At 41.9% G+C, this 14,292-nt stretch overlaps 1 protein-coding gene across 1 annotated transcript in view; it reads right to left on the reverse strand.

The window, feature by feature from the left end:
- Window positions 1-130: 130 nt before the first annotated feature.
- Shoc1 (shortage in chiasmata 1) overlaps window positions 131-14,292 on the reverse strand; it is a 65,145-nt gene continuing 50,983 nt past the window's right edge. Inside the window, exons 22-27 of the mRNA XM_038348193.1 lie at window positions 14,145-14,266; window positions 9,369-9,462; window positions 3,886-4,017; window positions 3,512-3,661; window positions 2,000-2,918; window positions 131-231 (exon numbers count right to left, since the gene is read on the reverse strand). Coding sequence (XP_038204121.1) covers window positions 131-231; window positions 2,000-2,918; window positions 3,512-3,661; window positions 3,886-4,017; window positions 9,369-9,462; window positions 14,145-14,266 — 1,518 coding nt within the window. The remainder of the gene's footprint in view (window positions 232-1,999; window positions 2,919-3,511; window positions 3,662-3,885; window positions 4,018-9,368; window positions 9,463-14,144; window positions 14,267-14,292) is intronic.

Consider the following 14,292-nt stretch of genomic DNA (forward strand, 5'->3'; position numbering starts at 1 on the left):
AATTGAATATATGATAGAACACTGCAGACATATAAAATGATGGCTTTTTATGCATAATCAAACCTAAATAATTCTGTTCCTGGATTATCATAAAGTGGACTCTAGTGTGTGGCACTGTCCTTTCTGTTCTTCATAAAAACCTCAGCCGAGTTTGCCCGTCCATTCTTCCAGGGACTTTTTCGTACATGAGACGTCGTTTTTTGGGTTGTGGTACTTGTGAGTACATTAAGCCTGTCAAAAGAAGGAAAAAGGAAACCACTTTATTGGGATAAGTAACTATGAAAAATGGTTGTTCTTTTGATAATAAACCATGAATGCCCTGTCGCTAATAGCTCTGTGTTTAAGATCAGTACACACATAGATCATGCGAGTTATTCATTATCCCCAGATTCCATTATCCTTTTCTGTGACGCTATACAATCTCTAAAGTCTTTCCTGGTTCTGATATTTTGAAATAAAACCATTGGAAATAGCTCAGGAAGCAACTCAGCAGGATTTCTAATTTCGGGAAGTTTCTAACACATCTTCATAGATTAGAGTAAGTTCGAGGATTACTCAGATTGACTTTGAACTCACACAATGCTCTGTTCTCCCGCTCTGTACACCATAGAAACTATTCATATCGCAATCAATATGCTCACATTAGCTGTTCAGCTTTCATTTCAACATCTTTATTTAAAAATTTAATTTCTGCATGTGAACTGTGTGTGTGTGTGTGTGTGTGCGCGCGCGCACACTGAGGTCAGAGGACGACTTACTGGCATCAGCACCCTATCACCATTTAGGACCCAGGGCTGAACTGAGACCAGCAGCCTTGGTGGCAGGTGCTTCCATCTGCTGAGCCTTCTCTCCAGCGCCACAGTATTACAGAAATTAATTAATAATTACAGTATTACAGAAATAAAAGCACAATCACTGAGAAAATAAAAGTGTCCTTTCTAAAAGTGTTCAGACAAGTCGAAAACATCCATCAGAGTGAAGCTGATGGGGCTCCTACGTAGTAGAATTAAACAATTCATAGAAAATGGCTCTAGCATCATGTGTGTGGGTGTGCGTGTGTTACACATGTGTGCATGTGGAGGCTAGAGGGCAAACTCCGGTCTTCCTCCTCCTCAGGTACCATCCATCCTTATATACAGAATTTCTTCCTGGCTTACAGCTTGCCAAATAGGCTGGCTAGCAGCAAGCCCATGGGTCCACCTGTCTCTGCCTCCCACGCCATGGCCTCAGTGCCGGGTTTTTGAGTGTGGGTTCTGGGTGCTGAACGTAGGTCCTCATGCTTGCACAGTAGGCACCTGAGTGACTGAGCTGTCACCACCCCTGATAGTAGCCAAGTCAATATTTGTACCTGACAGTCTGATTCCTGTTTAATCCTGACATCTGCTTTACTTAGATTTACTATTTTTATTTTAGATTTCCCTTTTCCTCCTTATTTTGTTTGTCTGTTTTGCAGCAGGGTCTCTCTATTAGTCCTGCTTGTCCCAGACCTCAAATTCAGAGATCTTCCTGAGTGAGTGCTGTTTTAAACTTAAATTGAAGGTATGGTTCATTTGACACTGTGAGAATTTGAAATATTTTGTTAGACCACTACATTTGATTTTCTCTTAAACCCAAAGTTAATGGAGAACTTTAAGTGTGGCAACACTTAAACATTTAACATTTAAATTTAATTCTAGCACTATTGTTTTAAATATTATTTTTAGTTCTCTCTCTCTCTCTCTCTCTCTCTCTCTCTCTCTCTCTCTCTCTCTCTCTCTCGTGTGTGTGTCTGTGTGTGTGTGTCTCCATGTGGGCATGTGCATGTGCATGCAGGTGTCTAGGAGGCCAGAGGTGTCAGATCCCTGGGAACTGGGGTTTTAGGTGATATCAACCCAAGGTGGGTGCTGGGACCTGAATGTGGGTCCTCTGCAACAGCTGTAAGCATTGGTAGCCACGGAGCCATCTCTCAGACCCTGGCTTTAGCTTACAAACCAGAAGTTGTATCAACTATTAGTGTTACCTGTTGGTGTTTCAGAATCTTCCCAGTTAGATGAAGATACAGGGAGCTTTCTCTGTCCTAAGTAGTTCCCAGCTCTTTGGTAGAAATTAAGGCCATTGAATCCTCTTTGGTTTACATTAGAATCAGAAGCATAGAATGAATCCCAGCTGGGAACAGATGGCCGTTCTCTCCAGAAAGTCTGGTCAGTCCCAGCATTTGAATGTCTGTATGTGAAATCTTCCAATTCAGCCGACAGACACTCTGGCCAATCACTGGTGAAGTCATCTTCTTGAGGGCACCATTTGTTGTAGGTGGTCTGCTCTGCTCTACAGCTTGACCTGGATGAATACATCTGTTTTTGATCAGTATTTTTCTTAAAGTCCCAACAAGGGTGGGATGGAGAGCCCTCTGGTAAAAAGATGGGGCTGGACACTTGCATACTTCTGCTTCCTTTGGCTCTAGGATAATTCACAAAACTATGAGTCACTCTCCTCTGAGTATCAGTTGGTAACATTTCAGGTTCACAATTTATGTGTGTTAGGCCCAGAGAAAAGACACCTGATTCCGAATCACCCTGGCTTGGAAAGGAGCGCCAAGATGCTTTCTGTGGTTCCTTATGACGTGGAAAAGGGTTATTCCGCACTGTGTTAGGGCCACTCAGGAAGTCGTTCCAGGAGCTGGCCTGGCCGTGAGATGTTGCAGATGTCGGCCTGCAGATGCTTTCTCTTAGCTCCATCAGAGAAGCGCTGGTGCCTTCCTGCACCGTCTCTTCCGGGTCTTCGTAGGAATAATATTCATCGTGTTCTTGAATGACAGGAGCTGAACTCTGAGAAATAAAGGGATGAGTTTGATTCATATCTTCCTGAAGTGATGAAATTCGAGGTGACTCTGTCATGGAGGAAGAACTAATCTTGAACAAGGAAGTGATGCTACAAAAATGCTGAAAATTAAAAATAATAGTTTAATACAACAGTTTGGAAAGTAAAATGATGCCTAGCTAAATTCATAGATACTACACTGACACATATTAACATAAAAATAATTAAATACCATTAAAAGAGATCATTGTAATTCACATCTATTTTCTAGTAGCTTGCAATGGAATTTTAATAAACTGTTTTTAGAGATGTTTTAGGTTTGCAACAAATACAGTGGATTTTATTTTAGTTATACAAATTATATGCAAATTCCTTGATAAGAATTTAAAAATATCAATAAAGCTAAAACTCTCTTCTCTGCTGTGGTAAAAGACATCAGGAATTTTGGAAGGGATAATGTAAATACATATTAATTGAATATTTATGATTACAATGATTTTTTAAAATGTGCTAACCTGTACTGGATTATCTTTGATAGCTTTAAAATGTACAGCTGATGGCAATTCCATATGTAAGTTAGTTCAAGGAAATGATTTCTTTCCTATGTGATGCTCAAAACAAAGCTGGACACCATCCCTGGAAATGCCTGTGGTACAAACGCTAACTGAGATGGGAAGGGGAATTACAGATTACAGCCTGTGCCCTCCTAACCCACCTTCAGGACTTTGACTGGAACCTCGGGCAGGAGTTCCTGAAGCTCAGAGGGTGATGCTCTCAATAGCCAGTGCAGCGAAGGCGTTCGGTGCAGCATGAGCTGAGCCACCAGGGGGTTAATGCACGGAAAATCAAGCAGATGCATTTCTTCCTGGAAGACAGTGTGGTGTTTCCTCGGGAAGTGGGCTTGTGAGAGGGGCCTACTTTAGTCTATAGACAAAAATTTTGTCATTGAATTTATAACAATTTGGGAAGCATGGAAAAAATATGCTATCAGGAAGGGAATTCAGGTATTATGTCTGTTCCCCTCACACATGTTTAACTTAGAAAGAATAACCTTAGACACAGATGTCTAATACATTTAGAAAGAGTAACCTTAGATGGTGAAACTTCAATCCAGGATTTATCCAACCACTCGTGAGGATCTCTCTTCGACGTCATTAAATTGTGGTCTGCGATTTGTCGAATTGTTAAGGCAGTCTCTTCTACTCCTGGGGCAATTATAAGCTAAAAAATATTTCACATGTTAGATTGTAGGAAACTATTAGAAACAGTTTGAGATAAAGGAAAAAATCTGAGTAATGAATTTTTCATCATCATCTTGTATATAATTTATTAGTGTGTGTATTGGAACCTAGGAGCTTTCATTTGTGAGGATAACCAAATCAATTTCTCTCTCTCTCTCTGAGACAGGTCTTTTTATGTAGCCCTGGCTATCCTGAAACTTGCTATGTAGACCAGGTTGGCTTTAAACCTATGATGATCTCCCTGTCTCTGCCTCCTGAATTTTAAGATTAAAGGCATGCATCACCACACCTAGCTCCTTCTTTCTTTCAATATTGTGCCCTATTTTCTAATTTTTGGAATCAATTTTTCTTCACTTTAATTTGGCATTTGCTTATAAAGTTCTAAAGTTTATTTAGTGTTATATTTTGCTTATAGAAGAACAATTTGAAAATCACTGGTAATATTTAATATTTTGCTTTTTCTAGTAGTTGTCAACTGAAAATAAGAATAAGAAATGCAATAGTTTTCAAAAACAAACAAACATGAAGGATACTTATAAATTAATTTGATATTGTGCTAAAAAATAAGACATAAGCCCTGCTTACAGGAGCATACCTGGTACTGTAAATCTGGACAAGGGTTCATGGCTGGGGAAATCACAGGCTCCAGGGAACCTACTACTGGTATTTTGCTAAATGGATGTAGTATCAACTGCCCTCTGTAATCACGTCTCTCCACCCATAGATTAGCACAGCTCTCACGCCTCATCAGGGAAGTTTCTTTGTATTAGCAGACAGTGGTTAATGAAGAAACTCACAACTGTCTGTGGAGTGTGCAATCACAAACGGGACAGCTCTACCCCACCCCTGCTCCAGGGTATGGGTTTCATAGCAGAAGAGAGGGCGAAAAGACCCGTAAGGCCAGAGGCACCACAGCCTCCCCTGGACACAACAGGCCTGCTGCACTCAACACAGCAGCTGATGCCGCCTGAGCATCCAGTCAGTCCACATTCCAGCCTGGGCAGAGAGGGCTCACAAGCCCACCCTAGCTGAGCTGCTACTGATGATAACCCATGCTTCTCAGGGAGGGAGAATTGTTTTTTTAAAGAATGTAGTCCCCACTAGGTCAACCACACTGCCAGTGGATGGCCACACACGAATATGTGTGCAACACAAATTAGACATGATGTTTGGAGGGATGAGGAAGTGGACTTAGGGAGTTAGGGGGAAGAATGAAGACAAGTATAATCGAAATATGCTCTGTGCATACACACAATTCTCAAAAAGGAATCACTAAATGCATTTTAAATGTTTTGATTTTAAGTAGTCATTCTAGTTGGTAAATGTTCATTTAATTTTAGTTTATTTGATTCTAGGATACTCTTGCCAAAATTGTGTGTCTCTGTGTGTGTATATGCACACCCGTGCACACACAGTAACTTCTGAGCAGGAGGGATGGCTAAGTGGTTTAGAACATTTGTTCTTGCAGAGGACAGGTATAGTTCCCAGCATTCACACGGCAGCTTATAACCAACTGTAATTTCATTTCCTGCATTTGTAATCTTGGGAGTAACCTAGCAACAGAGCCAAAGTGTTGTGGGTACTTGCACACTGTGTGAAAATGTATTGCTGGGACTGTGTAATAAAAAGCTGAATGGCCAATAGCTAGAAAGAGGTTAGGCAGGATTTCTGGGGACAGAGAGGACTCTGGGAAGAAGAAGAAGGGCAGAGACATAAGAGGAAACAGGAGTAAGAAGATGGAGAGAGGTAATACCACATGACAGAACATAAATTAAATAAATAGGTTAATTTAAGTTGTAAGAGCTAGTTAGGAACAAGTCTAAGCTAAGGCCGAACTTTCATAATTAGTAAGTCTCTGTGTCATTATTTGGAAGCTGGATGGAGAAACAGAAAAAGACTCATCACAGTCAGAGCCCACACAGGGAAATAAAATAAGAATCTATGTATAATGGGGAGTCAAGAGACAGCACAATGGCTGGAGATACAGCTTAGGTGAAGAGCCTGTACCTGGGATACCTAATTTCTTAGGGTTGAATCTTATACACGATAAAAGCGTACAAATTTCACAAAATAACTATGAGCTAGTTTCAGGATAGTAAGTATAAAACGTCAGCACATACTGTTTTTTGGAGGGCATATATTGTAAAAGAGAACTTTTTAAAGTTTACACAAATATATACACAATGTATAGAGATATCCTGCTTAATCACAACTTTATTTCATTGTTAGTTTTAGATGATTTGGGGAAGATAAAATCACCTTCATTTAAACAAAAATCTATTCTAAAAGACAAAATTTTATGATGATAATGAGTATTGCAGTATTTGATCAGAATGAGAATTCTGGGGTTCATACCCAGACTAAGAATTCAAAAGGATTCAAAAAGCTTTATTTAGCCGGGCGGTGGTGGCGCACGCCTTTAATCCCAGCACTCGGGAGGCAGAGGCAGGCGGATCTCTGTGAGTTCGAGACCAGCCTGGTCTACAAGAGCTAGCTCCAGGACAGGCTCTAAAGCTGCAGAGAAACCCTGTCTCGAAAAACCAAAAAAAAAAAAAAGCTTTATTTCTTTGTATATGTGTATATATCATCTGCTAGGAGAGTTCATAAAAAAAACTCATAGAAATCTTTTAAAATTAGGTTAGGAATATAACTAAGTGCTATATGCTTGTTTGTCTACTACATACAAGGCTTTGAATTGGATCACTAGTACCACAAGAAAAAAAAAGATTAACAAATGAAATATATCTAAAAATTAGATAGCACTACCAATACCTTCTTTTAAGTTAAGAGAATGTCCTTAGACTTCCAGGTAATTCTTTTATGGCTAAGATGGCTGGAAACAAAAGAGAGCTAATAATATACTGATGTTCTCTAAGAGACAAAAGCCATGGTAACTAAATAAAGTAGCAATACATTCTAATACACACATAGTAATATGGGTTCAGGAGCCCCTGGCTATTTCTAGTTTTGAGTCAGGGTCTCATGTAGTCCAGGTTATCTTTGAATTCCTTATGTAGCCAAAGGCAACCTTGAACTTCTGATCCTCCTGCCTCAACCTCCCAAGTGCCGTGGCGTGGCAGGCATGTGGTACTGGAGACTGAACCCTCGGTTTTGTGAATGCTCTACAGACCCTACTCTCCAAGCTACACCCCTTCCTCAGACCTAGTATAATAACCACATCAAGTCAGATCAGCCAAACCTATGCGTATTAACGATGCCAACATTGTAAGAACAAAACACCTAGAAGACTTTTTAGGATGGACCTGAAAAGCACCTGCAGTGTTTTTATCAGAAGCAGACTTTGTTCAGAGTGGATTGCCTGCGCACTCCTGTTTTATCCTCAGATGCCGTCCTCGGGGCACACTGTCTCTGGACCGACTGTGTCCCTGTATCTGAACAGTGCCACTTTACTGATAGCATATTTTACATATATGTCTTTACCACATGCTTGGAAAAGGTTAACCAAGCAGGGAATCCTCATTTGAATAAACAAGACACATTTGCACCTGTCATTCACTTATTTAAAGGTAACTTTTCTTAGAATTTTACTTTTGTGGGTAATATGTATCATGAAATTTAAATTTTCAAAAGAATCATTTCTTCATATTCTTAACAGGTTGTGATTTGACTTAACTCTATTTAGCAGGTGTTTGTTAAATATATTTGCTCGGTATGAAGCACTGTGCTAGCTGCCCCAGGTTTACAAAGGACTTAGTTCTTACCTTTCAGAGTGGAGAGTACTTAAATAAACCTGTACCAGGGATGGTGTGCACCTTTAATCCCAGTACTTGGATCTCTGTGAGTTCAAGGCCAGCCAAGGCAACACTGTACAGTGACTCTGTTTCCAAACAAAACCAAACCACCACCAATGAACACCTTACACCATAATAGAGGTAAAGGGTGTAATGGGGAGGGCCATGTTTACTCTGAGAGGGCATGCCTGGGCAGGGTCCCTTACAGAAGCAGTGTTTGAAACCTGGCTCCAAGAGATGGCCAGCAGCATCCTGGGGGAAGAAAGACTGGATAGTGCCTCTTCATTGGCGGAGTGTGACTGTAGGGCCTTATGGAGGACATGATTACCCAGGGACTGAATTCTGAATCCACCTGAATTTGACTCTATTCCGAATGAAGCAGGGAATATATAGGAGGTCTCTAAGCAAGAAAACTTGACAGTATTTATCAGTAACCGTCTATCTGGCATCATGCTGGGTGCCCAGAGTACAGACGTGATCAGACAAGCCCCTCACCTCCAGAAGCACACTTCTGTGAGCGATTCTCACAGCGGCATCCTAGCAGTGGAATGGGTCTCAGCAAATGATGGAGGAGGGAACAGGTAGGGAAAAGCTGGCCAGTTAGGAAGGCATTTTAAAGATCTTCAGAAGTGATGGATGCCTGAACTCATAGAGCAGAGGTGGGTGTAGCAGGAAACTGAGTCCAGAGATACTGCAGCTGTACAAAGAGGCCCACGCCAGTGAACAGAAATGTCCCAAATCAAGCTTGGTGGAGGCCGGGAAGTTTCATATGGAAACGCAGAGTCTGAGGTATCCGCAGGATATTCGGGTGGAGATTGTCAACTGGTTGCTAGAATACAGGTGCAGACCTTACACGTCAAGAGGATTTTAAGATCTGCTCAGAAACTACAGCAAGGATGTGGGAACGTCTGAGTTCTTAAAGAGCATGAAATAATAACAGAAAAATTCAGACAAACGATTTAGTTTTAGAGTGGGACCCTAAAAAGGGGACCAAGTAAGGAGATTATACATCATCAGTACACATTACCTTATCAAAATGTCTTGAGATTTCCACTCTGTAGCAGAGAAAATCTCAGTACCTCTTGCATAAAGAACATGTTTTGATCAAGGGACACTTATTTTTCTTCATATCCTGACATGTTTTTTAAAAGTTCTTAAAAAAACCTTTTAAAAAACAAAACTAAGTTCTAACTATGCTTGATTTTAAATTAACTAGTAACATTCATTATTGTTTGGTTTTTGAGGTAGTCTCACTGTATAGCTCCCTAACTGGCTTTGAACTCATGATCTTTCTCAGCCTCTCGAGTGCCAAGCTAACAGTCGTGTGCACCATACCAGGCTTAAAGTTCTTGCCACGTATTTATTTTGTGTGAATTTATATGTGTGTGTATGTTCATGTAACACACATAAAAGCTTTTAAAACAAAAGTGTAGTGATAAATATATTTAATAATTTGACCTTGCTTTTTATCGGCTCTTAAGGAATTGTGTCTGTTTAATGTTTCTTCTCACTGGGCACTTGAGTTCAAGTCTAATTTTAGTTTATGAACAGTATTTATGAATACGTAGGAAAACAATACCTTTACATCCAGTTCTTCAGATTTAAGACCAGAGGAAACCAAGGCCGCATAAATCTGCGCGAGGTGATGGAGTGTCTTTGGTGTGAGATGGTACCTAAGAACGAGATTATTACATGTTTCTGCATCAGACATTTTGCTGCAGGCACGTCCCACCTCCTTGCACTTCCTTTCCCGTCTGGAAAGGGCATTTCCACTTCCTGTCCTTGAGCACACTATTAAATCTAGGGATGCTGAGGGTGTGTGCGGAGGGAGGTGATGGCTGAGGAGAGGAGCTGACCCACTCCATTCTTATCTCCAGGGACGACTGAATGACCTAAAGTTAGACACATAGAATACTCCATCTCTGGGTCAAAGTGATAGGTTCAGATAAAACATGGCCAGAGCCAGGTACCGGCATCTTTCATGAGCTGCTCCATTAGAAGAAGCACTCTGCCCCTTTCTATGGTTATTGACAGGTCAGATGTGAACGATGACCCAGGAGAGGGTGTTTCTACGGTTACCTACTCATATGATATATTCTCAGCAGCAATGAGGAGAGTACCAGTCTATTACTGAGAACTTCAAGCTAGTAGTCTTCTATCTAGACATCTCTTGGCTCTTTTTGTCCTGTGTGCTGGTGTCTTCCTCCGTGGTGTTTAACACTGTCCCTGGGGGATGTGAATAGGCGTTTGTTCGCCTCAGATAGGGAATCAATGACAGAACAAAGTAAGGAAACTACTGAAACCCAACGTGGTGAACCATGTGTCTTATTGTGATTACTTCCAGGAATATGGGTGAGGAGTTACTTACAGGAGCAGAAATGACTCAGACAGCTGTACCACCAAAGCCCGCCCAGCATGGGTGACAGCTCATAGAGCCTGGAAACCTGGAGCTCGCTGCACCATTGGCAGACAGCTCATATGGCTGGAGCACTTTTTTCCCCAGACAGTTTAGCTGGTCTGAGCCTCTCCAAACAGCTCCCCTGGTCTCTGCTCTTTTCAGACAGCTTGGCTGATTTACCTCCTCCAGGCAGCTTGGGTGGTCCGAGTCTCTTCCAACAGCAGCCTGCCAAGCTGCCTGTAATTGCGCAGTGAGTTACAGGCTTGTAGCTTGGGTGACTCGTCACCCAAAATGGGGTGGGCTTTTGGTCATGCTCTTTCTCAGAGTCATTTCTCCTAGTTAACCCTTCACCCCCACCCCTGTAAGTAACCCCAATAACCTCATTAGCTCACGGAAATGGACTGCTGAGGTGTCCTCGCTGTGACATAGGCCCCTGTTTATGATGAGCAGTCTTTGTCTGCATCTCCCCATGAACAGTGTCACACATGCCCAGACAGACTTTCTCCACGGAGGGAAAGGTCGGTAGAGCAACTTGCTGTGCCTGAGCTGTTTGTACGACACCATGAGTTCTCATGAGCCCTCCCTGCCTTCTGAGCCCCAGAAGCTCTGACTTGTGCTAACCCTGCTCACTGTGTCTCTAATAAGATCCCGGATGGCTGAAGTTTGGAATGTTGTCATAACTTGTTGCTGAGAAAATCAAGCACCTCTGTGTGTGAACCAGAAGACTCTTAGAAGTTTCCTCGGGGCTTTGTCCCATGAGCGCAGCTATATGATGGCTCTTTCTGGCAAGCCCCAAACATGGGCTATTCTCAAAGGTTGCTGATGCTCATCCTTGAAATGATCTGCCTGGATAACTAAGATAATTCAAAGCATTTCTTCTTCATTTTCCATTTCTCTCATTTGGTCATCTTGCTGAGACACTACTAAAGGTTACCATTAGATGGGTGGGGTGGTGCAGTGTTTAATCCCAGCCCTTGGGAGGCAGAGACAGGCGGATCTCTGTGAGTTCAAGGTCAGCCTGGTCTACAAAGAGTTCCAGGGCTATACAGAGAAACCCTGTCTCAAAAAAACCAAACCAAAAAAAAAAAAAAAAGAAAAAAAGAAAGAAAAAAGAAAGAAAAAGGTTACAATTATCTAATAAAATAGAACTATGAAACTTGGAATTCTGGAAATAATTATATTCATGATAATATCACAAATAAATTATCACAATGTATATTCTGATAAAAATAAAGCTATCTCATGATAGGGAAAAATAGGTCGGTATCTTTTGCTGTTCTCCCCCTGCATTTCAACTGAATCACAAAACTATACATGAACAGCAATCTGAAAACAGACTTAGAAAACTTCCAAATAAATAATTTATCTAAATAATTGGCAAGCTTCGGATAAAGCTTAAAATGATTTATAAGCAGGCACCAAACGAACTGTTTCATAGGCCTTATTAATCTTCAAAGTGAGGGCATTAAAGCACAAACCACAGGTTTTATTTTGTAGCCAGGTGGAAAAGGCTCACTATGTTAAATGACCTGCTGGGGCTGCTTGCTAATAGAAGAGGAATTAAGAGCCAAGGTGCTCAGAATCTTAGACTCCAGTTCGTTTCTGTCCTCACAAGATAATAACTACATGGGAAGAGTTCAGTAAACTAGCAAGCAAGAATGGTGTCAAGAAAGTGGACAAAAATCACAGGCAATGCCAAGTGTATCGATTCCTTCTTTAACAACCAATTTACAGAATATATACCTGTATTGAGTTAGGTGGGATGTGGTACTAGAGGAATAAAAATGAGTCACACCGGTTAGCAATTTGGTAGGAAAGGCTGACTCATTCAGTGAACAACTACTGAGCACCTATCACCCGAAAGCAGAAGAAGAGAGCTAAGCGGTTCTCAGGAAGGAAAGTGTAAAGGGGGAGCTCTGAGAAAGATGAAGTAGAAAACAGTACCTGGGACAGGTCCGAAAAATAAAACAAACCGAGTGCAGTTCACCAGAGGAAAGAGTTGAAGAAGCAGAAAAGAAGTGGGTGACAGCAGAAAGCACCTGGCTGAACTGGAGGGCAGGGAAGAAGCAGCCTGGAAATGCAGGCGCGTCATATCCCAACACCTCACACATATGGGTCACAGTTTGTATTGTGTTGAGTACGTAGCTAGGAACTCAGTAAAAACTGTGTGTGTGTATGTATGTACGCACATGGGATGTTTGTGTGTATTCACATGCATACAGAGTCAGAAGTTAACAACCTTTCCTCCTCCTCCTCCTCCTCCTCCTCCTCCTCCTCCTCCTCCACTTCCTCCTCCGTCTTCATCTTCTGGAGACAGGGCTTGCTATGTAGTGGGCTGGGATTAAAGGTCTTCAGTACCGTGCCCTGCTTAGAGTCAGAAGTGAACATCTCAAGTGTCATTTCTCTGGTGCTGTCGCATTGCTGCTATAGACAGGGTCTATAATTGGCCTGGAACTGGCAAGCAGTCTAGGCTGAACGGTCAGGGAGCAACAGGGACCCACTTGCTTTCCTCCCCAGCACTGGGATTAAAATGCTCGCCACCATGCCTGTTTGTTATTGTTGTTTTCTTTAACATGGGTTCTGGATTCTGAACTCAGGTCCTTGGATTCAAACTCAGTTCCTTGTGCCTAGCACTTTACTGACTGAGTTATTTTTCTAGTCTCTCAGTAAAGGCTTTTCATAAGAATGGGATTATCAGAGTTTGGTTTTAGGGTCATCAACCAAGTATCTGACACACCACTTAAAGGAACAGGGAGAGACAGGTAGAGCTACAAAAACAACAGGCAGTGTAACAATCACACGAACAGTGAGAACCTGAGCTCACACAAATGCAGGACAAACAGAGAGGAGGTAAAACTGCTAAGGGGCGAGGAAGAGGAAACACAGGCTCGGAGGGGACGGAGACTGCAGTCACTTCATATCTGAGCATGTTAACTTTGAGAGTTGTGGGATATAAGGGTGGAAATGTTTAGTAAAGATTTAGAAATTTGTTCCAGAAATTCCCAAGAAAGGCTGCAGAAAGAAACGTAGTAATTGTATACCGACAGATCCTGACATAAGTTATAGTAGATACGAAGGACAATGAGAGAACCCAAGGGTTCAGACACTGACACAAAGAAGCTGTACCGGCAGGGAAAGGGCTTAGAAAGGTGGACGATCAAAGGAGCTGGGGTTCTGTCACAGAACAGGGGCGTCTGGACCAACAGACCACGGCAACAGTCCTAAGTGGCTCAGAGCAGCGAAAGATGAACGCACTGCTGACGGTCCTGAGACAGGACCCCCAGAGACAAAGACTGGTACAGACGCAGGGAGAAAAGCCAGCTGGCAGTGAATAAAGAAGAAATGATTATTATGCTTATCAGTAAAGGAAAGGATAAATACAATGATGACTCAAGCCACTGTCTGGCCATGGTATTTTCTAACGCTTTGGTTAAGCCCACCAATGACATAAGTATAGGAAGGAGTTATGTATTCAGTGTATTAACATGATTTTAGAAGTGGTTTAAGGACAATGGCACTGGGTTTTGATTCTACTGCATGTACTGGCTTTGTGGGAGCCTAGCCTGTTTGGATGCTCACCTTCCTAGACCTGGATGGAGGGGGGAGGACCCTGGACTCCTAACAGGGCAGGGAATCCTGACTGCTCTTGGAACTGTAGAGGGAGAGGGAGGGGAGTGGGGGGGAGGGAGAGGGAAATGGGAGGCAGGGAGGAGGCGGAAATTTTTTAATAAAAAAATAAAAAAATAAAATTATTTCTTTTATCAAACAAGCCCAGGATTGCAAAGAAATAAAACACTTAAAATGATAATTCTCAGTGAGACTGGGTCTGAGGGGATGATTTGAACAGAGTGTCCAGGACAGCGCGCTAGATGACGAAGCGGACTTGGCATGAACAGTTGTGTGCAGAGGACTGTCGAGACCATGAACCTGACTTTGGAGGAAGAAGTGTTCACCTACTCTGAATCTAATGTCTCCTTGGGGTACAGTATTATCCAACAACAGCTATACTGGAATGACAGCGCCATTAATCGCATAATGATATTGTCTGATGCCTTCTCATAATGTAATTCTTCTAGGTCCTATAAAAATAAAGAAAATGAAAAGA

The sequence above is a fragment of the Arvicola amphibius genome, chromosome 11, assembly GCF_903992535.2.
Source record: "Arvicola amphibius chromosome 11, mArvAmp1.2, whole genome shotgun sequence".
Lineage (NCBI taxonomy): Eukaryota > Metazoa > Chordata > Mammalia > Rodentia > Cricetidae > Arvicola > Arvicola amphibius.